General features: G+C 40.3%; 2 protein-coding genes across 8 annotated transcripts in view; both read left to right on the plus strand.

Moving 5' to 3' along the window:
- The first annotated feature begins 856 nt into the window (after positions 1–856).
- On the plus strand, positions 857–14,915 carry LOC5519358. Its single transcript, XM_032364244.2, has 6 exons — positions 857–3,448; positions 7,774–7,889; positions 8,622–8,833; positions 10,928–11,051; positions 11,650–11,900; positions 12,271–14,915. Exons 2-6 carry the CDS (start codon positions 7,778–7,780, stop codon positions 12,649–12,651), a joined length of 1,080 nt encoding a protein of 359 aa, XP_032220135.1. The 5' UTR covers positions 857–3,448; positions 7,774–7,777; the 3' UTR covers positions 12,652–14,915.
- Positions 14,916–15,387: 472 nt separating this feature from the next.
- LOC5519386 (A disintegrin and metalloproteinase with thrombospondin motifs 6) overlaps positions 15,388–27,869 on the plus strand; it is a 29,244-nt gene continuing 16,762 nt past the window's right edge. For 3 of the 7 annotated variants that reach the window (XM_032364236.2, XM_032364241.2, XM_032364242.2), the window contains exons 1-15: positions 15,388–15,527; positions 15,932–16,068; positions 17,435–17,513; positions 17,924–18,252; positions 18,849–19,029; positions 19,117–19,298; positions 20,988–21,074; positions 21,377–21,501; positions 21,932–22,081; positions 22,912–23,040; positions 23,505–23,664; positions 25,254–25,355; positions 26,325–26,476; positions 27,175–27,238; positions 27,666–27,774. In XM_032364236.2, the coding sequence (XP_032220127.2) occupies positions 15,970–16,068; positions 17,435–17,513; positions 17,924–18,252; positions 18,849–19,029; positions 19,117–19,298; positions 20,988–21,074; positions 21,377–21,501; positions 21,932–22,081; positions 22,912–23,040; positions 23,505–23,664; positions 25,254–25,355; positions 26,325–26,476; positions 27,175–27,238; positions 27,666–27,774 (1,948 nt within the window). In that variant the 5' untranslated portion in view covers positions 15,388–15,527; positions 15,932–15,969. Of the gene's footprint in view, positions 15,528–15,642; positions 16,069–17,434; positions 17,514–17,923; positions 18,253–18,848; positions 19,030–19,116; positions 19,299–20,987; positions 21,075–21,376; positions 21,502–21,931; positions 22,082–22,911; positions 23,041–23,504; positions 23,665–25,253; positions 25,356–26,324; positions 26,477–27,174; positions 27,239–27,665; positions 27,775–27,869 lie in introns of those variants that run through there. The other 4 variants (XM_032364239.2, XM_032364238.2, XM_048731449.1 and 1 more) reach the window with 4 other exon arrangements.

The following is a 27,869-nucleotide window of genomic DNA, read 5'->3' on the forward strand; positions in this document are numbered from 1 at the left end:
CACAGGCGAACCAGGATAGAAATCAGTCCCTCGTGATCCTTCGGGAAAATAAAATAAAAAAAAATTTCAAGTCGTGTCTTGACTGTTTCCTCAATAAAGTTACAATCCGTGACAATAATAGCTGAGACTTTTTGACCAAAATTGCAAAAAAAAATACGATATTATATTTTCCTGTGATAAAGGCAATTCCCCCCTCCCCCCGAATGCAAAAAAAAAAAATCAATTATTAAATTTTCCTGTGCGATAAAGGCAATTCTCCCCCCCCCCCCCCCCCCTTCCCCCCGCGGATCAATGTTGGCTGGGACGCAAGTGCTTTGAAACAATATAGATCTGGGGGGCTGGTGGTTGGGAGATTTTGAAGGGATGGTATAGTCTGTTGATCTAAGAGTGTCTTTTTCTAAACGGGGATGGGGATAGGGGTAGGGGATCTCATCAGCACTTTTGTCACAGACTGTAGTCACATTACTATATTAGCCTTTAGTTTTTAAGGGGAATTGTTGCGCAGAAAGGGGTTTAGTCCCTGGAGAGAAAATTTCCCCCACCAAAGAGACAGTCAAGACACGACTTCAAATTATATTTTATTTTCCCCGAAGGATCACGAGATACTGATTTCTGTCCTGGTTCCTTTTACGTCATCTATAGCATCAACCATTATCAGGTTGCAACCTGGATCTAGTCGCATCTTTGAGAAATTGAGTGCCTCCACTTTTTCTGAATTTACGATTTCAGCCAATTCCTTCCCCTTCATTTTCCGTCCAGCTTGCAGCTAATCTCTTGATTGCGTTCCTTTTTGCCGCTCCTTTTTTGCTCCTTTTTTTCGTTTTTTTTTTTTTTTTTTTTTTTTTTGTGGGGGGGGAGGGGGGCAAAATATGGGAGCGTAAGGAGGGGCATGAAAAATTGTGTTCCTCTCCTGAAGGGGAGGTCAGGTAATTTTATCCCTTACTTGTGTCAAAATCCTCACGCTCCCCCCCTCCCCTCGGAATAATAAATGAACTTTCCCTTACTCAATCCTTAGTAGTGTATAACATCTTTGATGGATGGTTGGTTGAGTTGCGCTTGTAAAACGTCCAGTGCCGCAAATCGCGCAAAGTTGCTGTAAATCGTAAATGTCAGCAAAAATAATGATTTGAGCAGATGGTTGACTATATCACTGTTTTTGCAATAGCAAAATTGCGATATATCTTAGAGGGAAATTATTTGAATGGCAGGGTATTAATTTCCCTATAAAGGGATATCGTGGCTCTTCAACAATAGGATGACGACACGAAAGTGAAAGAGGAAATATCTTTATAAAGCACGTTACCAAAACATAACATGAAAATTAGAGATAATAATAAGCCGAGATGCGGAACATCACGTCTGCACAAAATTTGGAAAGCAAACTTTGTTACGCTGAGAAGAGGTCACGGTTTTTATAAATAAGGGTTTTAAGCAGGTCAAAGGAAAATTTTTCTTTGTGCCACAAAAAATTTTCCGGAATGTTTCTGACTGGAAAGAAGAAATGTTTGTTTATTTTGAATGTAAACGTAGTAGTGTTGACCCCGGCATTACCTGGTTTTTCGAGATGTGCGCATTGACTTCATGTTGTTTCTGTGTTACGACATTAGTGCAGTCCTTCTAAGGAACTGACCACTTTAAAAAAGTTCCTGCAGGCCAATTTTACAAGAAAAAAAAATCGTGCACCACAAATGCAACAACAAAATATTCCACCCCTGTACATAAAAATCCTTGCCCAATAGCAAGAGAAAAAAAAATCCTAACTGATTGACCGAGCTATTAATTGTCTATTAATGATGGACGGTGTGTTTCGAAATGCACGGGAAAAAGAAAATGGCGGCTTAAACGCGATTTGCCGAAGTTAGCAGCATTCAACGAACTTAAATAGTGCTACCAACGAAAACAACAACAAAGGCAACCAGATATGGAATGAGGATTTTCAACGGTAAGAAAACAACTAATCGATTTGTTTTATGCTTCGGTTCGACAAAAGGATGGCGCTGAACTCCTAGTCGACTCAATGCAATCAATACGAGCTGCCAATGAATGTCAATGAAAAACAACCGCAGATTTAGAACAACCATTTTTAATTGTCGCTATTCTTTCGTCTTAGAACCATCCGGTGAATTTTAAAACAATAAAAAAAAATTAGCCTACCTGTAGGCTTTGTTAGTTTTTCCGGCACAAAAAGTTCGCATTATCCAAGATGGCGGCCGGGTTATGCGAACCCGTGTTTTCGGGGTTTTCGTGCCAGAAAAAAGTTTACAGTTATGCACCAGTTAATTGAAACCACGGCACCCCGACCCCCGGGACAGAGCGGGGAAATTAACATTCATGTGGTGTGAAATTTGCGTTACTTTCCCGGATACCGGGGCCTGTGACGGCGTTAAACCCCAGATACATGGCCCTGGTGTTTTCCGATAACGTCCCATTATCGAAAGCCATACCCTCCTTTGAGCTGCCCTGTTCAGTGAACAAAACTTCGGCGGGAAAAAGCGTTTGCATACTACACCCACTTCCGCGCCCTCTCTAGTATTTTCACCACAGGCTACCCCAAATTAAAAAATCAACAGACATCGATAGAGAGTAAACTTTATTTTTTTTCAGTCTACTGGTTACGTTATAAAGACTTTATAACATTATTTAGTTAGTGTGCACACAAAGTTACGTATTCCTTTTAGATTCTGCCGAAAAATATATTTTAGCACAACTTCAATTAAGCATTTTTCTGAATAATTTCTACGTCGTATTTTTGTAAGGGCAACTAGATGAATATTATCTACCGAAAAGAGTTTGATTAGAAAACCCGGTCAAGTTACAGGTAACGCAAGTATAAGGTTAGTGGACTGCAATGTACTATAGAAAGAAAGGGCTTCTGATATAGGGGTTTTTATACTTCAAAATTTATAATAAAAAATATCAATAAAATTGCACGAAACTCATCGCGTGGTTAGCCTGTGATGTCCTTGATGATGTGAAGTTTATATATATTAGAAGCCTTAGACCACTAACATTATGCTTGGGCTACCTGTGGTTTTCTCACATCATAGTCACTTGGTTAGACCAAAATCCATGGAGATGGAGTTAAGAAAAGTCAAGGTATGTGGCAAATATAACCTGCATTGTGTATTGTGATGTTTTGCATTTCGTATTGTGTAATGTGATGTATAATAGACAAATTGTGGTTCTAAAACCGTTTTTCGCCCTAAATTGAAGCTTTTCATGTCAAGAATATCTCTTTTTTTTAACATTTTTCTAAAACTGTTTTTCAGGTTTTCTTCTACACCAGATGGCCGTGAAGGCAAAACTGATAACTGTTTTACATTCTTTGCATTTCTCTTTGTTTTCTCTTCAAATATTCTCTGGTCGATCATAAATAATTAAAAAGAGTTGCAAGGCAGTTGAATCAAGTGGTGGCTTCCCTTTGGTTTTCATCTTCCTCGAGATTTAAGTGAGTACGCAAAAGACTTTCAGTGATATTTTAACCGGAAGAAAGTACTACATCCCCTTTTATTCGAGAGATTTTAATGAATACGAACAATACCTTAAGTTTTAGCCGGGAGAAAGTACTACGCCCTCGTGTTCAACATTCCACTCTCTATTTGTGTAACGTACATAGATACATAGAGCAGACGTTCATCGGTATCCAGTACCGCAAGAGCTAGTTAAATAACAACCTGAGCTTCCGAAAAAATCATGGGATCAAATGTGTAGCTTGTAGCTTGTAGCTTGTATTTTTTAGAGAAATCGCTAATAGTGTCAAGAAATATCGCGAAATTATTCGAGTTTGATTTGCTTCTATCGGCATCTTTGAGAGACCTTAAGACGTTGTGCCCAGGTCTCCCTCGCTTGAAGTTATTTTGAGCTCAAATTTTCCTTCCTTTTTTCAATTTATTTTGCAGAAAAGTCTGTGTATTTTTGCCCTAAACTTTTTAAATATCAAAAATAAGCATTTTATACTCGGTCCATTTCTCCGAAAATAGCCATAAAGAACATGGCAAGAAAGTGATGTAACAAGTTAGAACAAAATACATGGAAATCCAGTCAAGTCAAGCGAGGTATGTCATATAGCTTGCATTGTGTAAGGCGATGAATTATATATGAAGTGGTGGTTCTAAAACCGTTTTCTTCCGTAAAAATTGACGTCGTTTCATATTATTTCATGCCGAAGGATTTCTCGAAATGTCTGTCGTATTTTAAACATTTTGTAGAAAGAAAACTGGTTTCGGTTTTTCTTCTATTCCAGAAGTTTCACTTCACTTAAATAACCATAAAAATTCATAGAGCAGCCTAGCTATTTTTACATAGCGCTTAGTAGAGCCTCGAAAGCGTGCACATATTCGTCTTGGGCCAAATTGTTCCAGTCTACTTCTGTTCTAATCACAAAACTAGATTTTGTACGAGAAATCAGTCTTAATTTCTATTTCAGTCATCACTAGGATGAAATATTCAAAAGGCGATCCTACACATACATATAGTATAATACAACTTAATAAAAACTAGATACCCAAAGGGTACATGAGTCTAGGTGCCAACTAGCCTGCGTAACTGACGATTATGTTAAATTTCAAGTCTATCCGAAAATCGTTCATAAAAAAATTGTTCTGACTGTGTCTTTTGTGAATTTTATCATAAGAAAATATGTTTAGTAATTTTAAAGTGAAAGTGAAAAGGGGAAAGAAAAAAAATGTCAAGGCTGGTTGAACCTGCGCTTCGCAAATATTTCGCATTGATAGACATACGATCGGACCACTAGACTATCGCAGCTTTGCTTAAAATTGTAGGGACTACAATTAGAGTCATACTATTTGTGTCGTGTTATGGTTCGAAACTTTGAACAACATGTCAAATCTCACCTTTTTTTTCGTACTCAAAACTAAAATACCCATCACATTTAATTGCACTGTTATACAATGTGTGTTGTGAATGTAAATAATCTAGAAAAGTACAAAATCGTAATTCGATCAATTAGTGGGGGCAATGTGTTTGGACCTTCTCAGCTCAAATACAAACTATATAAACAATCGAACGTCGAGATGCGAATCGGCAAGTAAAGGACTAAAAAAGCTCTCCTAGCATTGTAATTTTTTGTTGACAAACTAACAACTTAATTGGACCGCATAGGACACAAACTGTTTCAAACTCAGTCACGCGCTCTTCAAAACAAGCACTAGTTCTTACAAACGCTGTCGCGCTCTCTTCAAAAATACACGCGCTGCTCCGCGGACTCAGTCGCTACCTTCTCTATCTTCAAAACATGCACCATTGATTCAAACGCAGTCATGCAATTCTTCAAAACTGAACAAACTCGGTCTAGCATTTCTTCAAAAATATAAATTGCTTCAAACTTAGTATACGGCTCTCTAGAACAAGCGCTAATTGCTTCAAACCAAGAGAATGTTCAAACTCAGGTGCGGTCTCTTAAAAATGCAAAAACTGCTTCAAAATCAGACAAGCTACTTTCAAAACAAGCACAAATAATTAACGCAGTTTCTTATCTTACAAAGAGTATGTTGACAATTTTGAAACAAAGGGCGTGTAATAGGTAACAGATACTAAGATACTAAAAAGTTAGTTTTTGTTTTGTTTTTGTTTGAACAGATCAGTTACTGGTCTAGAAACTGATGCAGATCTCAAAAGAAAGAAAGAAAAAATCCCCTTCTTTCGAATGATTTGATTATATTCCGGTCAATTCGAGTCCAGTTTATATTTAACTCTCGTGATTGTTGCGATGTAGCGCAACTAGTACTGCAGTTGGTGTAGCTAGCGTGACTTCCAGGCGCGACTTAGCGCTATATCGGTATATAGAAACGTTTTAGAAATTTTATAGCTATTTCCTTGTGTATTGCATAGAAACTTGCAAGCGCCTAAACCAGAAACCAGACAAAATATTCTAATCAGACATTAGTCTAGGATCCACAAAGATGACAGAAGTTGCAGTAAATAATGTAACCATCATTATATTGCCTTTCCATCGATTCCAGCTGATTTTACTCGGTAAATAGGTTTTTTTTTTATTTTATTTATTTTTTTATTTTATGAAGTACCCCCGTATTTAGTATCTGATTAGTATCTGATTATTATCTGAGAGATTAGTATCTAGGATTACCGCGGTGCATCACAATTCAGCGAAATCCGTTTGTACTTGCCTCTTGTTGTATTACTATTTCTCTTCTCTGAAAACCCGATCGTTAAAGAATGTCGATCACCCTTGGCTATTATCTATCGTTGAAAATACAGCGATTTTATTCGCATGGCAACTTCAAAATATTAACAATCTACGAATGAAGTCTGACATGTTATTGACGATATCTGATATAAAATATATTGGTTACTTGCTTGAATTCGTCGATGGAAATGGATTCTTTGTGTGACTGGCGTGCGAAATGTTTTCTAGTTTTAGCCACTACCAAAAACAATGTAGTGCGCCACAAATTTTGTAGAGCGCGAAATAATTCTCAGCTATCCCATCCTCGGGGACCCAGGGCGACGCGGAGACCGGAAGCAAACGTACTCGAGCGAAGACGATAGAAAGAGGGTAAAAAGATGCAAAAGGTAACTTAGCCTCCCTCGCAGGCGTCGCTCGCAGGGAGCGACGACCTGCCTAAAAACGCCTGCAAGGGAGGCTATGGGTAACTGCTCTATAAGCGATATTTCCGAAAACTAAAAAAGCCTAAAAAACGCCTTTTGCCAATTTTTGACATTGACATTAACTATAAAAACAGTCTCGAAATTTATTTCATACAATATCAAGAAGGAAAAGAAAAACTATACGCTAAACATAACAAACAATATTGGGAAAATTTTATTGAAAGGCTTAAATGGTTCTATATAATTCAAGGGTTTTACCTGACTGTACAAAATGATTCCAAGTCGAGAAATCATGAGCATTTAAAATGACCATGAGCCTCGTAACAGACTAGAAGTACAGGCCCGTACCCAGGGGGTTCGAATTCTCCCCCTTCCCCCACCCCCATCTAATGAAAGTCCATTTCCGGTCTCAATAGACAGAAATAGAAAAATTAGGTCCACTTTTGTCCCTACGAAGCTTTCGACCTTTCAAACGACGCGCTCGACCAACAGCGGCGCGTTTTTTCCATTAGAGATCGAGTTACTCATTTACCAGATGGAGGCGGCGGTTACACAGCCCGTCGTTTGAAAGGTCGCAAACTCGTAGGAACAGAGTTAGCTGTAAGAGCGAAACCAAGACAAGACTTCATTTCGGAGTCAAATTATCCTATAGCCCGTGGTCTATACTTACGAACTGAAATGCGACAAAAAAAATCAGCCTAGATTTTAATCACAATAGTGATTAAGAGTACTTTAGGCTGACAATTTACTGAAATTTTAAGTAAATAAAAAATCTCAGCTAAAAATCTTATAAAGGGACTTTATTTTTTTCTAGTCCCTTATTGTTTTCTATTTCGTTATTTGTAAGCATAAAGTATATTAGTGCTATCTTTTAGAGACAAATAGATATCGTTTATAAATAGGGACCTAGTATAGAGCAGTGTGGTACGTACGTGTGGTACTAGTTATAGCAGTATAGATGAAAGGAGCGTTAGCCAGTATTTTTTTTTTTTAAAGCGTGCATCGTTAGCTCTTATGAAATCTAAAACTGTCTAAACTTTATGATATCAAGCGTTGATTTAGGTACAGCATCTCATATTGACACACAAGCAGCACCGCAAAAACTGCTATTGATCCTCATTTCACGATTTGATTCTTACGTCCAAAAGAGTCGTAGAAATACTAAAATATGCTTTTCTTACTCAGGAAAATGTGGCGAGCATTTGTTTATTGTGCAATGCTACTGGTGTCAGCGGTTGCATCTTTGGGGCAAGAGCATTGTGAATGGAAACAAACTGGTCTATTCAAGCTGAGGCACAGAGGTGATTATTGTCAAAACCGTATTCCCTGATATTCTTGAATATCTAGTTCGCTTATCACTTCGGGTGGCTACTAGAAAACCTAAAACAGCAGAGAGGAAACCTTATCAAGCTTTGTTATTGTTTTTTTTTTTTGTTACAGTTTTGCAAGAAAACGATTCACGATTGAATTATCTGAGCCGTTGAAAAAAACGGCATGATTGCGTCTCTAACACAACATTAGGTCTTTTGGATTTCAGGGGCAATTTAGTAATTGCGTGCTCCCAAAATTATACTATTAAAGGGCGCTTGTCAGCCACACCTGCAATATTGGAAGACATTTGCTTGTCAGCCACACCTGCAATATTGGAAGACATTTTTTTTAAGAAATCTCTAAATGAGCATGTTGAATTAAGGTTTTATTTGTCATTTACCAAATCGCAAAGGCACTTTGCCAATATAACCAATTGAAAATGGATGCTTCCTCGTGGTTTCATGCTATGTAAGAAAATGACCGCTGATGTCCTATCATAATCACTTTTCTGGTGGACTTTATACTCGAGGGCTTGTCATCGGAAGGGGATATAATTTGGCGCTCTGTGTTAGAAAAGGATCTGAGAACGATATTTATGGGGGGAGCCAACTCGTTAGTGTGCAAGTTATGTTTTTCTCCGATATCCCGAATATTTTTTTCCGTACAATTTAAGTCTGCTCACCCAACATCAAATTTCTAATGGTCCGTCTCTTATATTGTAGATCGTGTCCTTGTTGATCACGTGATTGCATCGCACAACGTCACCAATCCCACCCATTGTTCCATGAACTGTTTATCCAATGAGCGATGTGCCTCCTTTAATTCCAAGAAACAAGACCAGCAATCATACATGTGCGAATTAAACAGCAAATCCGCCGCGGAAGCACCCGGTTCCCTGGTGAATATGACTGACGGGAACTACTACGACGCAAGTGTGAGTAAGGCGCCGGAGCGCCGTACGCGGGGGGGGGGGGGGGGGGGGGGCGGTGCAGGGGGTCTACAGAAGTCTATAGAAGCAGGTCTTCGAACAAAGGGCAAAAGTAAAGCAAATAACAAAAGAAATGAATGGTTCGACCGGAAGTGTGAGTTGAAAAAAGATGAATTGAAATCACTCGGCCGGCAAATCAGTTACAAACCAAACAATGTTCAACTAAGAAATACATTACATTAAAAAAAACGCAATTTCAGAAAAAGATGTAGAGTGAAAAAGAAATCCTACTTTAATGACAAGCTTTTAAACATCGATTTTAAGGATTCGAAGGCCGTCTGGAAGGCTCTGCGAAAGCTGTTCATCTTCTCAAAAAAGCAAAACCGCGAAATCGACCCTTCCAAGATACAGGATTTCTTAGCACTTAAAAATCTCCACGGACCGCTGGCCTCATCAGAATGTACCGAGCCTAACACTAGAAACTCAAATGAGGAGAAAGGACCGTTAGATTTTTCAATTTCCAAAGCGGAAATAGAATCGGCAGTAAAGCAAATTCAAAATAACAAATCTCCAGGAAGCGACAATCTTCTGAATGAAGTTTTAAAACTAAACAAGGATATCTTGTTAAATCCACTATGTGTTCTATTCAATAAAATCTTACAGTCTAGCAAATTTCCACTATCCTGGAGCCATGGGCTTTTGGTGCCAGTTTACAAAAAAGATGATCCGGCAAATGTTGAAAATTTTCGCGCGATTACATTACTATCCTCACTGAGTAAAGTTTTTACATCAATTCTTAACACCCGTTTATACAACTATTTGATAGATAATGAAATATTAAAACCGGAACAATGTGGTTTCAGAAAAGGTCACAGCACCATCAATAGCATTTATACCCTGGAATCGATAGTAGTTAAATATGTTAAAAGCAAACCAAAAAAAGCTAAAAATTTATTATTCCCCTATTATTATTCTCTTATTATTCTGTATTATCTCAACATGACTCAAAATAATTATTGTGTTGTGTAGTGGTCATATATAGTTATAATTTATTGGGATTCCCAGTCAATGTACTTTTTTGTATAAGACCCCAATAAAAACTGCCTGCCTGCCTGCCTGCCTGCCTGCCTGCCTGCCTGCCTGCCTGCCTGCCTGCCTGCCTGCCTGCCTGCCTGCCTGCCTGCCTGCCTGCCTGCCTGCCTGCCTGCCTGCCTGCCTGCCTGCCTGCCTGCCTGCCTGCCTGCCTGCCTGCCTGCCTGCCTGCCTGCCTGCCTGCCTGCCTGCCTGCCTGCCTGCCTGCCTGCCTGCCTGCCTGCCTGCCTGCCTGCCTGCCTGCCTGCCTGCCTGCCTGCCTGCCTGCCTTTGCAGGCATTGCGCAGTAGTAGAGAATGATCGCAAGAAATTACTGTATATCACCTTTGTGCGCTCACACCTGGGTTACGCACGCAAAATATGGGCCCCTCAGTCTTACATTTCCAACTTACGACCTTCCCTTATGACCTTACCGTTGACAAATGTCTCACAGTTGATCGCACTTTGCGCTGCGTCTGCTAGTAAGAGCCGGTTGAAAGACATGTTTTGTTCTTAAAAGAACTCTGGTGATAGATGGTAAAGGGTTAGACGAGGATGGGGCCACCCCGAAGAGAAAAGGGGACAAATAAAACAAATGACAGGAAGTTAACTTTAACATCTTATCTTCCTGGCCACCCATCGAACCTCAGCTACTGCGGATACTCAAATTGTTTCATGTGTTTTCTTTGTTTCTTTTTTCTCTGTTTTTTTTTTTTATTATTATTATTCATATCAAATAAATCAAGGGCTGTTGTTTTTCTAAATGCTCTAAAAGAGCCTGGGCGAGGTCGTGGGAGACCTACCTGTGATATTCTAAAACGTTAAAATCGTAGTAAACACGAATTTCTGCAATTTTACGTGGGGATTCTCGACTTACAAAGCTCTAGAGCGATAAAAAGCGAGAAGGTGCTTGAAGCGGGCTCCCAAATATGTTATGCAATTCCTAATAAGGAAATGACCGAGACGTTAGAAAAACAACAGTTTTTTTAAACAAGATTACTGTCTGATATTGATTTTTTTTATTATTAGATTGGATGTTGTAGCAACCCTTGTGTGGGTAACGCGACTTGTGAGTCCGGAGACGGACCGGATGAGTACAGATGCATCTGTAAGGATGGCTACATGGGTAATGGAACCACGTGCATCGCTGAAGGTGAGGTCAGAGCATGCTTGGATCACGTGAAAGTCACGTGAAAGTCACATGAATAGTTGGGTTGGTCACGTGCATTCTTGCAGGCATTTTCACTCGAAAATCACATGGAATGGGTGTGTTGATATCATGTGACTTTCTAAAGGTGATGCAATAGTATACCACATGGTCACTAGAGAACCACGTGCTCGGGGTAGCGATCACCAATATTTTAGGGGGGGGGGGAAAGAACAAAAGCATGTATTGGTCACCCTAGGGTTAAAGCATGCTATGGGCACATACTTAAGATGAACAACTCATGTCAGGACCTCGTGGACAATAGGGGACTTTTGCTAACGATCACGTGATCTTTTGGGTAGCAAATTCAAACCAAAATAAACACTTTGACTGCGCCCGTCTCGCCAAAGAACAATGAAAAAACAAAATGTTTAATGAAAATGAACCCTTTCTGAAAAAGGAAAACTTTCTGGCTAAGTGCTGTTGTTATTTTGCCGCTGAAATCCAGAGCGCGCGCGAGTCCGGCCCTTAAAAATTCACGTGATCTCTCGCAAGTCCCCCAGTTGTTCTTTTGAAATAATTTTCTTTATATCTGCAACACTAGTATTCGCGACTGATTGCCAAGACCTCCATACCAGGTTCCCCTACCTACCAAGCGGCGTGTACAAAATTGACCCAAATGACGGTAGTCATGACGACGCATATTTAGCATACTGCGATATGACGTCAGAGGGCGGTGGCTGGACCATGTGTTACACAAGCGACGACAAGGCGGACCCAAGAAGGGAAGTGACGTACGATCCTGCACACCCGTACGGCATGGATGGATATCGGACCAATTGTAACCCGTTGGAGGTGAGTAACACGAGGTTATCACGTGCCAAACAGTAGACGGAAGTGACAAATCCTGCACACCCGTACGGCACGGATGGATATCGGACCAACTGTAACCCGTTGGAGGTGAGTAACACGAGGTGGATCACATGCCAAATATCAGACGTCAGAGGAAAAAATAAACTATTTCAATGAAAATAAGCCCCTTCAGACAAAAAGTGATTCGTAAGTGCCGAATTTTTTTTTTTTTTTTTTGGCGCTTAAGGCCGGACGTGCTGGAGTTGTAGTTATAATTGGTGTTGATAGCTTGAAATTTCAGTATGTCTAACGACGTGAAAGAATTCTCACTGGCATGACCGGCCTTGACACTCCGTGTCTCCTTTCGTTACAGTTTAACGAAATCGTTTTCACCAACGGCGCTGACCATGCGTGGTTTAAACGACAAGGTGACCTGGCCTTGAAGGTCAAATCCAGCTACACAAACGATACAGATTACGCGGATGCCAATGGATTATGGGAAGGCAATGGGGTAGCTTCGACTTCATACTTATATCAACTGCTGCTTTGCGATGACACATTTCTGAAGGGGTTCTTTGTCAGTGGTTTCATTGAAAATACTTATAAAAGATGCAATAATTGGTCTGGTGATAGATCATCCAATTACTATCGGTTAGCAGCTGCTAAAACCTCTTTTGCCGGGGTCGCTTTCAATGAAAATGGTCATATTGCCCTTCCGAATAAACTCATGAGTGTAGGGCTTAGAAAGAAATAAAGAGAAAATGGTCCAAGGAACGTCGATTAAGCATATTTTGTTTGAAAAGGGTAGTTCTTGATCGACCGGTTTTTTTTCATCGGCGCTCTTGAATATTGATCAGAATTTATCACATTGTTACTAATGTACGCGCGCCCTGATTGGCTAATACGTCGTCATGAGTAGTAGCTAAGCTACTACTTGCTTCAAATCTTAGAACTCTGACTCTTTTATTTTCAAGTTTCTGCCTGCTAAGTTGAAGCAGCAATGTAACCAGTTTACTTCCGGTCGATTACATAATAATGTCCGATCTCCTAATCGCGAAAAAATTTGTAAAAGCAGTGTGTTCCTTTGAGGATGTGACTGATTATTTAGAGCGGACGGTATATTCAATAGTGTGGATTCTAATAGATTAGGAAAGGGTTATTATTAACGGGGGAGGGCTGCTATGTTTGAGGGGAGGGTTGCCATTTTTTAACTCAGATTTTGGGGAGGGCCTCAAATTTTAATACATAATCAAGGGGAGGGCCTTTTTTTTGAACAGGTATTCTGATCAATTTTCGAGCCTCTTAAGAGTCTGGAAATTAGATATTTTCTGGGAAATACCCCAGACCCCCAACAAAACAGATAAATGAATGTGATGTACCTTCTGTTTGCACTTTCATGACTTGCGATTGGCTGCGCTGAAGATTATTGTCCCCTAGAGTGTGGCTTCCAATTCTTTTTATCTTTTGCAGTTTTGGTTTTGTCAATTTCCAGCACTGAATTTACAAATTCCATTCATGTCAAAGTTCCCCCACCCCCACTAACTTTACAGATTAGTGGTATAAAAAGATATGTAAATAAGATTTCAGTTTGGGAGGAGCTAATGATGCTGTTTTCTATTTAGGTTTTAAAAGTAATAAGCATTTCAAATGATTAAAATGGCAAAAAAAAATCACAGGGTAGCATACCCACAGACCCCATACACAATAGTATTTACAGCCCTCAACATATGTGCTCAAAATCAACACTTCTCCTGGCTTGGACAGTGCCGCCGCCCCTTCATGGGCACACCTAAGTCAGTCCCCACTTACCCTCACACACACAATACTTTGGCCAAATCGTCTTTCATTGTTTGTTCAGCACGTCGTCGTGAAGATTGCTCTTTTGCGGTTATAGATATTGCTAGTGCGCCTGGAAGAACGTGCCGTACGTAGAGCATCCCAGAGACTAGACAACACGAGTATCATTTGAATAAAGTAGCCAGTACACTTTTTATATCTTTTTGTTATGGGGGAGGGTCACCATTTTCTCGCTTCAGATTTGGGGAAGGTCGAAATTTTTTTTAGCCAGAATAATTAGCAGCCCTCCCCCTACCCTGATAATCAATGACCCTTCCCTTATTTGTTCTAATGACGGTCGAGGTTTACTCGGGAAGTAAACTGTGCAACCTCTATGTTGGACTAGCTCGAAGAAATCAAGTTTTGTAGTAAACACACGTTTTGTACACCCTTTATATAGCGAATACAGCGAATACCTTTTTTCCTCAATAGAATTCCAACTTAAGGTCGCACGAGGCGAGGTGCCGGGCCCACTAGGCCACCCCCCTGGCTACGCCCCTGAAACTGCTAAGTTGGGACAGATATTACTTACATTAACATTAAAAATAGATATTTTAGCGACATTTAGCGGAAAATCCAGTTTTGCATGTATTAAGGTAATCATACGGTTTCGAGTTCAATTTGGAAATTACTTGCACGAGAAAAACTCACGGGTGGAAATGATTTTCAAATTGAATGAGAAATTGTATGATTACCTTTTTATATTATACATGGGAAAATTTTATTGAAGCAGACACATTTGTTGCCAATATGGCTTTTTCGTCAGACTAAATGTCTATTTCTGATTGGTTTTTACATTGTATATCGATAAATTTCAATCGATTGAATGATCTTTAACAAATTACAGTCGGAAAGAACACAGTCGTTGGCCACAGCGTGCTGCAGCACTTAACTTTTTCCTGCACTGAATTGCCTGAAAACTACACTACTCTCAGCCAATCGAATCGAATAATTTTGCCATGTATATCATAATTTTGAATAAATCCATTTCAGAACGATTCTTTGCAGCGGAGTTATTTCCCACTGCAGAAATGAACATGTCCTTTTTCTTTATTTTGAAGAAAATTATTGGGGCACTTTTAAAAACATTTGCACAGTCGGGTAGAAGAGCTTTGAAACAATTGTGATGGCATGTCACTGATTGTTATGTGAAAATTTCTTAATAAAGTAGTCTGCACTGTATTATCACTTGTCTCCTTTTTTACCCAATTCTTCGTTTACTCATTTGTAGACACAATTTTTGACTTGGCTACCTTGAAACCAAATGGCAAAAGAACACAAAAATCTTTCCAACCCTCGATGACCTCACGAACAGTCAAACAGATTAACTAAGAATTTTAGATTAGAAAAATATCAATCTTTCCTATTTCTAATTTTTTAGACATCCTAGCCCTGTATTTGAAAATGTATACATAAGAAATAAATGGAAACAAACCAAACGACGATATTCACTAGTGTCTTTTATAACGACAAGCCAAACCCAAAGAACAATGAACTAACAACAGTATATGGTCAGCTTGAAAGGAAGGGTAAATATTTAAGTTTGTTCAATGAACTACACTTAAATAGCCACCTGCAAGTTAGCGCTTCTCCGTGCTTCTGATTGGCTGTTTGTATGACGTTAATTAACAACACGGAACACCTTGATTCACCAAGGGATTTCAAGCATGTCGAAGAGAGAAAAATAAAAATAAATATATAAAATATGGTATGTGAAAGTCACCATATGAATTCCAAGGATTGAAACCAATTGGAAAATAAACAATTTTATTGGCTGAGCAGAAACCAGTAGAGGTGAGTTTTAGGAGTAACTTTGGTCGTGTCTCATGATCTTCCTAGGGGATTTTTTTGCACGATCCCGGAAGGTAGAGATGTGCCAAAATTAGTGATGCTTTAAATTAGATACTTTTACCCGTATAACGGAAGAATGAGCAAACTAGGTCCGTTTACTTTACAACGGTCAAACAACTTCTTGATTCTCACCTAATTCAACATCCAATTAATCAAGACGAAATAACAAGCATTTTCAAGGGTCAGTTTTTGATAAAAACTCATAAATTATTGTGCAAGACTCTATTTTTGGCAAAAAGAATCGACGGCCTAAGTCGATGGATAAGGAAATGTACAGTAGGAGGGTAGCTGATTGCTTTACAAATGGACTAACTGAGTAATCCTTTTGTGTCTGCTGGATATTGGAGAAGTACTAAGGCGGACAAGTTGCTGATTTTCTCCGACGATGCGCGTTCTCGCGCGGTCGGGTCGGGAGTTGGTAACTTTATGGATTCTGATGGTGGTCTATCTTTGTTCGACATCCCAAGGGGTGAGAGAAAAATACGTAAGTACCAGATTGAATTTGCCTAGTAACAAATTGACTGTATCGAATACCAGACAGTTTTAGGGGAGATAATGATAATCTCCAACACACTTCTCTCTTTTCGTATGGTGTATGTTGTTTGTTCTTTTGCTGTTGTTGTTCTTTTTTCACACTCAATATTCGTAAATGAACTATGGCCCATCTTATCACCTTTAAACGTGTCTAGAAGACCATCCACCTATCGATGTATCTTCTTTTTGCTAGTTGTAAATTCTCATTTTTATAAAGGCTTTAAACATAGGCTATGTCGAGGGAAATCCTGAGGAGAACACTGATAGCATACAAAGTTCTTTTATATAAAACCGAATGACTAGAGTTGAGATGTAAGGAAATATGGTAATAAGCAATATTTCATTTTTCTGAATTGTGGGCATGCGCGTACCCAGGATTGGCTGAGGGGGGGAGGGTGCGCAGTCATAGGCATCATATGGAAAAAGCATAGTGTTTGTATATTTCTTAATAAGAAATGACCCACTTTTTGGCCGCCAAGATGGGGGAATTACCCCCCCCCCCCCCCCCTGTGTACGCGCCTGGTCTGCGAACTTTTCACAAACATACAAATGGCAACAAACATTAATGTTAATCGAATGTCAGGAAATGACCTCTTCCTCCTCCTCATTAATCCACCGAAAAAACTTTAAAAAATAATAGCAAAATTTATCGCCAAAATCACTGAGTTACGAAGCACATTAACGTTGTAGTCCTTCATCGCATGTGAAACTATTTTAATTTTATTTGGAACTCATCCCATGTACACAATCTGTGTAAGGACCAAATAAATAGTATGTATGTATGCCAACTAAATAAGTAAAAGTATAAAGAGCGCTAAATGGACTCCAGAATAAGGAAGTGTCCGTTAAATACCCTAGGGGCAAAGATAAATTTACACTGGAGAGGGGCTGAGATTTCAAGGCGTCACCTTTGTACCCCCCCTTTTTTAGGGTATTTAATGGACACGTCCTAGTACTGACCCATTAAGTATAAGCATTAATATAAGAGCAAAATCACATTCTGTTTTCTTGGTATTTCATTTTATCCATCCGGCTTTCAATATCATTGGGGCGGGGTTGGTAGGGGGTATCTTGAAGATAAATCGTATACAGGGGGTCCCTGTTACATCTATTATTATAGTCAAAACATTTATAGATTATAACGCCGTTACTTCTTTTCATTAAATGCTTCTATTTTATTATTCTATACCAGCAATCTATCGTCAACCCCCGTCCATATATCTCGATCTATCCGCTTTGTGTGTCTTGATGTCACTCGTTTGTCATCTAATTTCACCTATCCGGCTTGCATTAACCTTGCAGTCTATCTGTTCTAGTTCCATCCGTCCTCGGTGCACCGTCACATGAGCAAGCGAGACCTTGCAGCTGTGTTCGGAGTCGATAGTCACGACGATGGTATGTATATAGTTTGTCATGATTTGAACAATTGAGTGACGATCTCCTTAAATAAGGCAATAACACCGTCTTTTAAGCTCTCGAACAATTGGAGTCACACAATACACCCAATTTCAGCGGCTTTTACAAGCAAGTAACTGAGATACTTTTATGCATATGTTATAAATAAGTGTCAAAACTTCAATCCTTTGTAGTTATTTTTAGGTTTTCTTACAAACTTAAGTTATATGTTAACATGTAAGGAATAACTAAGAAGTGATTTATGGATAAAATATAATAATAATAGTAGATATTTCATAAACCTTGTGATTACCTTCGAGTAGCCCGCACATAGCTTCAGGATTGATTAATGTCAAGCGATGCTCTTTCGGATGTTTCGATATTTTAAATCACCATCATTGTCTTTTCAGTCCCTGAATACGATATAACAAGTCCAGTACAAATCAGTAAAGACGGAAAGTTCATTGCCCATGAGTTGTCATACCAGCGCATACGCGAACGACGAGACTTCGCTGACCACCATTTTGATGACATTTACTACAAGCTCCGTGCATTTGGAAGCGACTTTCATTTGAACCTTGTGAGAAATAGACGACTCTTAGCGCCTGATTTCCAAGTTGAAGTTATTGGCCGAGATGGAAGAATTCTCAAGAGACATACAATGGAGAATTGTCATTTTACGGGAAAGGTTCGGTCTAGCACACGGTCAACTGTGGCCATGAGTAACTGCCAGGGCCTGGTAAGCTAGATCTCAATAGGCCTGTGTAATAGCACGAAAACGAGGCATTCAGGGCACTAATCCGCCCGTCTGCAGCAAAAATAGTTACAATTAGCCGTAGCAACAGGGGAAGCATGTCCATGTTTCCCGTTCAATAACACAACACTTCAAATCCGAGTTCTCTGCCAAATGCCAGACTTTCTTGAGTGATTTCGATTGAAAACTGGCTAAATTCACCTAAGAGCTGGTAATGAAGGTTGAACTCCTTTTTTAAGACAAAAGAATGGTGTTTTACGCTGCCGGCTTTATTTTGATCTCCCTTCCATTCATTTATTTGGGTCTTTTCTTGTCCTTTTCGAAAAAGTGCCAGGGAATGCCTCGTTTTCGTCCGAAATTGCGCCATTACTTATATAGCCTTAGTTTGAAGCTTTAACCCTTTTTGGCCCATTGTAGGGCTGCGCTGTAAACGATATTTTTATCACAATATTTAACAAAGGAACAGGCAAATATGCAGAGCGATTCATAGGCTAAAAATATTACTAGGTAGGCAGACAGCATTACTAACGGCTAGAATTGAAAAACTATCAATAGCACTATTGTTTTGATTTTGTTCAAAGCGAGGCTTAATTCATACCGAAGAAGGAGCTTTTTTTGTGGAGCCACTTCCGGCTCACTTGCACAGCAGAGGTATGGTCAGTGGTAGAAACCCACATGTAATATACCGCAGGGATTTACCCATGAACCCTCGCAACCGTCGTGTAGCAGAGACGAAAGAGCTTCACTCCTGTGGAACAGAAGGTAAAACAATGTGCCGTAATCAAAGCCCTTTCTATCGCAATCCCTGGAAAACTACCAGTTATTGAGCTAGTTCCTTCGATTATATAGATGACCCTAGCATACGCTTGGTCCGAGCTCTCAACGACAGCTCGACCGACGATGACCGGTCGGGTCCAGCGGGCCCTGGAGCAGAGAAGTATATCGAATCACTAGTTGTAGTGGATCCTAAGATGGCGAACTTCCACGGCGAGGACGCGGCCAAACAATACGCCCTGGCAGCCTGCAACATCGTGAGTGCCAAGTTTTCGTCTTTATCATGACTTCTTTAAGGTAGAGGGTAGTGGTTTCAGATAGGAAAGGAGTTGAGAAGCTTGAGAGAGGCGTGATAGCTCAGTGTTACGGGCTCCGTCTCTTAAAGTTCTTAAAACCTTTCACTTATATCAATCTAGCCAAAAGTAAGCATAGATAACCTTTCAAGTTCTGAAAAAGGAATTGAATTTGATTGAAATTTGAATTTTCTACAGATCTTTGAAAATTTTCCTGGCCGCATTGAGTGAATAATTTCAAGTTTTGGCGGGAAAATCTGAAACAACGTATTTTCCTTAAAACCGTTAAAATTCAGAGACGGCAATACTACAAAATATTGGCGAAGTGTTTTCTATTTCAATACTACCCACAATGAAGCGAAGAATAATTTTAAATCGGAAATTATATGTCGGCCTCTCACCGCTGTGGCCCAGGTTCGAATCCTGGCTCAAACTGGGGATTTTTTCCGGGTTCCTGCCTTGAATCGAATTTGTCACAAGTGAGTTGAAGTTATTCTCCCGTGTTTCCAGTCTTCTCGGATAAGGACACTAAACCGGAGGTCCCGTCTCTTCAAGCTGCACTACATTAACCTGAACCGAAGGGACGTAAAAGAACCACTGGGGGACGCAATAAACCCTCTGGCAGTGACCACCCCCAGTGACAGTGCTTACTTACCGAGGAATCGGTCTCCTAGTATTAGCGAAAGCTACCTATAGGAGTAATATCAAAGTCAAAGTCAAGAAAAAAGGAAATATCATTTTGTTGTAGGTTTCAAGACAGCGCGCGCTCGTGCTTTTATGATTGCGAATTTAGAGCGCGCGCACAATGCAAAAAAACAATTCATAGACTACAAAATATCTGCTTAATTTTGCAGATTTGTTTCCTGAAGTTAAATGATCATTTGATTACCAGGTTGAGATACAAAGATGACGGTAAAACTTGTAAACACACAACGATCTTCAGCAATAAGTAAAAAGACGGGAACCGGCGGCAGATATATTTTTGCGCGGATTATTTTCTCATGTAATTTGTGTGACATCTCGATCTACGTCACAAATGACTGGACCCGGGCCTTTCAGTTCACGGCCTTTTTTCCGAAGGTTGACCAAAATGCCTCAATATTACATTGAGTTATTATAGCGTTTTATATAGCGTTTTATAGGGTCCATACGAACCACATACCATTTGGAAGATGAAAATAGAAAGAATTGACCAAATCTATCAACTCTGAAAGGTTATAAGTACTTTAAGCTTGAGGACCAGGGTTCCATCCCTGGTAAGGTCAACTAGAGAGTGGACTAGCAGGGCACGCTTAAGATCCTCGATTTTTCAATTTATCTCAAATCACATATAAGTTTTATTCTGATCTATCATTTATATTACGAATGCCATTATCTAAATACACGATTCGCAAATCTCGCGTTGACTCTTGAATTATAGCTAGCCATTCACGTTAAGTGAAGTTCGGGTAGTTTGTCTTAAAAACGGTTAAATACAGCTATAAGCAGCGTATAAAAAAAACTAAAGATTGATAAACCTTTGAGGCTAAAGTTTTATTTCATTTGCCATCCAGTTTTGTTATGGCGGCAGTCCGAGCTCTGGTAGCTTTAGGAGTTTATCATTCATCAAAGGTCTGGACCAAAAACTAACGCGCACGCAACTTATGCTCTCAGGCTGGAAATATTCTAAGAGACAGTAGCCTTGGGGAGAATCCGATCAACCTCGTGGTCAGCAGAATGCAGATCCTTACCACGCAACAGGTAAGCAATTGTTCCTAGAACGATCCACAAGAATTCCAAGAAATATTGCGCAATGATTTCAAAAAGAATGCGCATTTATTCTATGAATGTAATTCTAACACGATTGTTCAGTAATAACAAGAAAGATTGCATAATAACCATGAATAAGTGAGCAACGACTTCAATAATGATGCGCATAGATTCTAGGAAATATCTCGCAATTGAAAACACAAAGGCTGGCCATTGGCAAAATCAACGCCTTTTGCGCTAGAATTCCAAAATATATTGCTCAGAATCGTACTCACTATTTGCGTCTTTTTCAGCCTGGTCTGATTATCAACCATCACGCAAGTAACACTTTGGAGAGTTTCGGCAAGTGGGCGGAGCGTAATAATAACCCACTTGACAACGACGAGAATCACTATGACTACGCCACGCTCTTCACAAGGTGCGCCTTTTTCACACATTTTTAGTGTTCTGAGGATGGGGTCGGAATACTGTTTCCCAGGCTGTTGTGTCCACGTATCCATTTATTTCGGTCACTGTTCCCGTTCACGAAAGGTAAAATCCCGTTTCCTGTATTCCAAAATCCTGTTTCCGACCTAAATTCGAGGCAAAACCCGGTTCATGTTATTTTACTCCCACTCAACCATTAAACGTATTCCAAATGGTGCCCTTATTAAGGAGGTTTAGCTGTATGGAGACACATTGGTGTATCTCAAAGGTGTCCTTATTAAGGGGGTTCAACTGTAGGAGGACACACTGATGTATCTCTAAAGGCGTCCTTATTAATAGTGTTCCACCTTATGAGGGTTTTGTGTGTCCCTCGTTGTTCTTAATAATGGGGTTCCACTGTGCTTTCTGTTCCCTTCCAATAGGTACAACATATGCAAAGACAAGAATCAGCCGTGTGACACGTTAGGCCTCGCAAGGACCCGCGGGATGTGCAGCTTCCCGAGCTCTGCAAGCGTCAACCAGGACAACGGACTTATGCTGGGCATGACACTAGCACACGAGACTGGACACAGGTAAACCATTTGGATGGGCATGGCAGGAGATAGGACACAGGCAAACCACGGGGATAGGCATCACTGGAGATAGAACACAGGTAAACCACAGGAATAGGCATCACTGGAGATAGGACACAGGTAAACCACGGGGATAGGCATCACTAGAGATAGGACACAGGTAATCCATTTGGATGGGCATGGCAGGAGATAGGACACAGGTAAATCACGGTGATGGGCATGGCAGGAGATTTAAACACGGTTAAACCACGGGGATAGGCATCACAGGAGATAGGACACAGGTAAACCACAGGAATAGGCATCACTGGAGATAGGACACAGGAAACCACGGTGATGAGCATTACAGGAGATAGGAGACAGGTAAACCACGGTGATGGGCATGGCAGGAGATAGGACACAGGTAAACCACGGTGATGGGCATGGCAGGAGATAGGACACAGGTAAACCACGGTGATGGGCATGGCAGGAGATAGGACACAGGTAAACCACGGTGATAGGAATTACAGGAGATAGGACACAGGAAACCACGGTGATGGGCATTACAGGAGATAGGACACAGGTAAACCACGGTGATGGAAATTACAGGATATAGGACACAGGTAAACCACATGGATGGGCATGGCAGGAGATAGGACACAGGAAAACCACATGGATGGGCACGGCATCAGATAGCAACGGGCATAGCATGCGTTAAGACACGAATAAATCATTTTGAAAGCCAGGACAAAATACGGGGCATGCACTGGTATACCATTGGCATGGTACGTGACAGCACCCAACTACACCATGATATTCAAAGCATCCCAATATTGTTTTCTGTTTCCTCATAGCATGGGCATTAACCACGACGGCGGGGACTGTGCGGATGGCGAGAACGTCATGTCTACCTTCGCACCGGGTAAACCGGCCGCCTTTAGCTGGTCATCTTGCAGCAGAAACTATCTCAAGCAGTTCTTGGCGTAAGTAGAGAATTTTTTTTATTATTATCATATTTTTTGCTAGACCCAGTCGCAATAAAAAGTTATAATCATTTTATAGTTTCACTTAATATATCTGCAATCTGGGACGAATCAAAGTTTACTAATAAATATCAATTTCTTCATCAGTATTTTAAAATATATTAATAAATACAAAAGACCCAAATAGTCGTGTTCGTGAACCATAAGAATGAAAAAAAAACAAACAATACGCCCTCAAGAAGTCTAATTAAAGACGAAAATTTGGCAGAGTCGAATTCCATTTTTTTGTATTTTAAATACATTAAAATATTAGAGAAAGGGCTGATATGTATATCTTTTAAAACAAAGGACTACGCCAGCAACAATAGCATGGGTGATTTTTGGTAGTGATCCCATAGATAGATCACAAGGTTAGACAGTAAGGCGGTATCCTTTAATTAATGCAAGTTACTTTCTATCTGCAGATCGGACGACTCCAAATGCCTGGATGACCAGCCTACCCGCCGCTCCCTCATCAGCACCGCGGCCCTCGATAACCCCGGTCGCCTCTATGACAAAGACCAACAATGCCAGCTGGCGTACGGACAGGAGGCGAAGTTTTGCTCGGGGGCAAAGTTCCTAGACGTGAGTTTCTAAATCGATCAATTATACACAAGGTTGTAGCTTACAGTTCAGGAAACAAAGTTCCTAGAAGTGAGTTTCTAAATCGACCAATTATACACAAGTTTGTATCTTACAGTTCAGGGAACAAAGTTCCTAGAAGTGAGTTTCTAAATCGACCAATTATACACAAGTTTGTATCTTACAGTTCAGGGAACAAAATTCCTAGAAGTGAGTTTCTTAATCGACCAATTATACCCAAGTTTTTATCTTACAGTTCAGGGAACAAAGTTCCTAGAAGTGAGTTTCTTAAATCGACCAATTATACACAAGTTTGTATCTTACAGTCCAGGGAACAGTTTCTAATGGGAGCCTAGGTGGCGCTGTTGGCAGAGCGTCGCCCTGTAGTGTCTGTGTATCTCACCACTGGGTTCCGGGTTCGATTCCCGGTTCCGACGTGAGTTAGTTGGTCTCGCCTTTGCTCCGAGGGTTTTTCTCCGGGTTCTCTGGTTTTTATCCCTCCACAAAACCAACAATTTCGATCTTAGCTGTGATCCGTGGTCAGACATGAGTTGTATGAATGTGGACTTTAAAAGCACACTAGCATACACACATTGGCATCAGTCAGGCAAAGACGGGACGCTAGCACAGTCTATTACCCGTGCAGTTCGGCAACCATGGACAGCTGTTTCGTCCTTTTTAGGACTCGTCAGCATGGCATAGCCGGTTCACGGCTATGCTATGCTGACGAGTCCTAATAAGGACGAAAAAGCTGTTCATTTCAATTTAATTAAAATCGGACAAAAAGAGATCAGACGTGTTTAGACGTTTTAAACCAGTTTAGACGTTTTAAACCATAAACCAAACCAATTATATGATGGTTGAGGCCCCGATGAGGGATTCTCCAGAAAAGTTTACGGGGGTGATCGTTCTATCTTTTAGGATATAAAATTTCGACAAGCTGCTATTTCTAAGAGGGTGTCTCCGATTCTTCCATCTCTTAGGGTTAAAAAATTCTTCTACCACCCCAATTTGCTATCTCCTGGGGGTAGAAATTTCTGTTGACCACACCCAAAGTGCTATTCCTTAGAGTTAAAATGGATTGCCGTAGACTAGCCCCATCTGTTTTTATCGGAGCGCCCCTCCGGGTTTAAAGGGGTTCGGCACTGATCAATGATAAACAATTTTGAATCAAGTGAGCTCATAATTCTCGATATATAGTTTCCTTTTTTTGTTTCCCCGCTTGAGTAAGTGTTATATTTTATATTATAAGATTTATTAGAAGATTATATAGCTAAAGGTGGGACATGTTATCGTGAAATAGCTTTGTTTTGACATCCCTTGATATTAACACCGACACGGATCGACTCTATTTATAGCGTCACAATGTTATCAAGTCGGTATGCCGCAGTCCCAAGTTTTCGAAACGTTCTAAATAGTGACAAAAACACTCACATACAGCATTGGAGCGTTTCTGTAGAAGCCCAAAAGAATACGTAAAGCTATCGCTTGCACATGGCGCATAGTGGCTCTTGTATTCGGCCAAAACATTTAAAGATTATTTGGTTCAAAATAAGATCATGACATGGATGTTCATTATCTCTCGTGTTTAGCAAGTTTGCGTGAAGCTGTGGTGTGAAGTTCCTGCGGGCAGCGGTCAATGCAAAACTGCGCAGGTCCCAGCAACTGACGGGACGTCATGTGGTGAAGGCAAAGTAAGATATAGCACCCTTGTTCTTTAAAGCCGCATTGTCACCAGTTTACTTCCAGAGGTCCGATGGAAACCTCAACCGTTAAAAGACAAAAACTATTAGAATCCGAGATATTTAACCGCTCTAAATTATCAAACACATCCTCAAAGAAACTTCCAAAAGACACACTGCTTTCAATATTTTGAAATATTTTTCGCGTTATCCGTTAAAAACCACTGGAGACCGTTACGTTATCGACCGGAAGTAAACTGGTAACAATGCGGCTTTAATACTGAACTCGTTAATGAGCGATGAGCGGGGTGCGGGCGGGGGGAGGGGGGTGCTGAAAAAAGAATCATGTCTGTGTCATGCTCATGTGCTATTATGTGATCAATAAAAAGAATGATTAAAAATATAACTGACAAAGTGTATGACGAAAGTCTATCCGTCATAAATGCAGTATCAATAAATAACTGCAAAAATTTCGACAACTTTAACGCTGTAAATCATTCTATTAATAACCTTGATAGTGAACAACTCCAAAGTACCTGCTCCTTTGGTCACTTGGCGCAAATCCAAATCAATTTTCTTTTATCAGTCTTTTCTTCTATATCCCGGCAAGGGCGGTAAGGGGGTCCCTCACGTTTCACGAGTTTCAAAAATCAGAAATCACATTTTACGATAAACTGATAAACTGACGACAAGGATCAATCTTTACTCGGAAATCACGATTCACGATTTTAAAGAGCATAGATCACGATTCGTGCTGATCAAATTTCGGCATTCACGAATCATGGCGAAGGTAGCAATCACAAATCACGGAATGCAATTCACGATTCACGATAAACAATAAAAAGCCGTTCACTGATCACGAAAATAACCCTTACCGCCCCTGCTTATCAAGTCCATTATGTCAAGTCCATTATCAATTCCATTATGTTATATTAACTCTCACACATGAAAAAATAAATTATTCTGATTCTGATTGTGCAGTGGTGTAAAAGAGGTCACTGTGTCGCGTCCACCTCCGAGGGAGACGGTGCGATGGATGGTGGCTGGTCCGAATGGAGCGAGAACTACTCTCGTTGTAGTCGATCCTGTGGGGGAGGGGTACAGTACAGGGAACGGCGCTGCAATAAACCACAGTGAGTACATGCTTCCTTATATGGAAAGGGCCTGGGGAAGTGTATGATTCAGATATGATACGAGTCAAAGGGGCAATGGGCATAATACATAAACTGACGAAAAGTGAGTAGCACTTTTAATTTCGTTGCCGGGGAAGGAATTGCGAGACAAATTACAGCAAGGCAGATAACAGGGCTAGAATAATTAGTAGCATGGTAGAGAGCTTGTTGCACGTCCAATTGTATGGGGGGGGGGGGGGGGGAGGCAACGCAGCCAGTGCTGAAAAACGCAAGACTAGTTCCAGTACCGCGTGGTTAAACCAGCCTTTTTGTTTTAAAATGGCGGCTTTTTACCGGCGAACTGTCACCTTTTGGCGAATGCTAAGAAAACGAGACCAAACATAAGGCCATAATTTTCTTTATGACTTCCTCATTATCACACAAATCTGTCATCTTTTATACAGTATGGTTTTAATGCTGTACAGTTAGTCAAAACAGCAACTGCAGTCAGCCTTTCGTACCTTTACTCGGACGATTCAACACTACGATTGTGCCTGTTTACGCCAGAGCACGCGCATGCGTATACGTTCAGCACTGTCGGCAACGCACAGTGTTGAATTTGAATCAGTAGTCGAGTAACACAGTGTTGAATAGGAAATAACAGTATATTGTAACAGTAGAGGGTAAAACGTTTTAAATGAATTTCCGCTTTCACCCAGGCCTAAAAATGGAGGCAAGCACTGTGCAGGCGCAGACAGGGAATACAAGCTTTGCAATGTTGATGTAAGTTATGTCTTCGTTAAAAAACACTTGATTGAGACTTGATGAAAATAGTGATGACAATAAAGATATATAGAATTGAGTTCTGATTATTAGAAATTCGCTGCGTTCGTCGGGATCACAACAATCACTGCGCAAAACCATTAACACTACTATGATGATGATGATGTAGATGATGATGGTGATAATAATGAAAGATTCATAGGACAACGCTGCTAATGACATAGTAACTTTTTGCCCTGTTGATTTCTATCAATTCGCTTATCCGTGTTGCGTCTAACAAACGAGAATGCGAAAGAACAGAGACGCGACACGGAAAAGTGAACTGATAGAAACAAACAGAAAGAAAGCTCTGCTAGCAGGGTAAACTTTGAGAACAACTTACAATAAATATTGCGCTTAATAATTCGTTCCATATTATTATCCCCAGTCCTGTTCAATTAGTGAAGTGGATTTCCGTAATTACCAATGCCAAGAGAAGGACAGTCAAATGTTCAATGATCAGTACTACAACTGGGAATTCAAACCGTCGACCCTGTGTAAGTCACCAGACATCCTTACCCTCACATATTTATTGCACACTTCTAGACTGTCTATTAGCGGTCGTTGCGAAATTTAAGGACATTTTGCATAC

The sequence above is a fragment of the Nematostella vectensis genome, chromosome 8 (genome assembly GCF_932526225.1).
Source record: "Nematostella vectensis chromosome 8, jaNemVect1.1, whole genome shotgun sequence".
NCBI lineage: Eukaryota > Metazoa > Cnidaria > Anthozoa > Actiniaria > Edwardsiidae > Nematostella > Nematostella vectensis.

Bases quoted from the DNA above. Each gene is read 5' to 3' on its own strand.
- LOC5519358 (XM_032364244.2), top strand. From the start codon at position 7,778: ATGTGGCGAGCATTTGTTTATTGTGCAATGCTACTGGTGTCAGCGGTT. The intron at 11,052-11,649 runs GTGAGGTCAGAG...CTGCAACACTAG, and splicing joins AACCACGTGCATCGCTGAAG to TATTCGCGACTGATTGCCAA. The intron at 11,901-12,270 runs GTGAGTAACACG...CTTTCGTTACAG, and splicing joins CCAATTGTAACCCGTTGGAG to TTTAACGAAATCGTTTTCAC.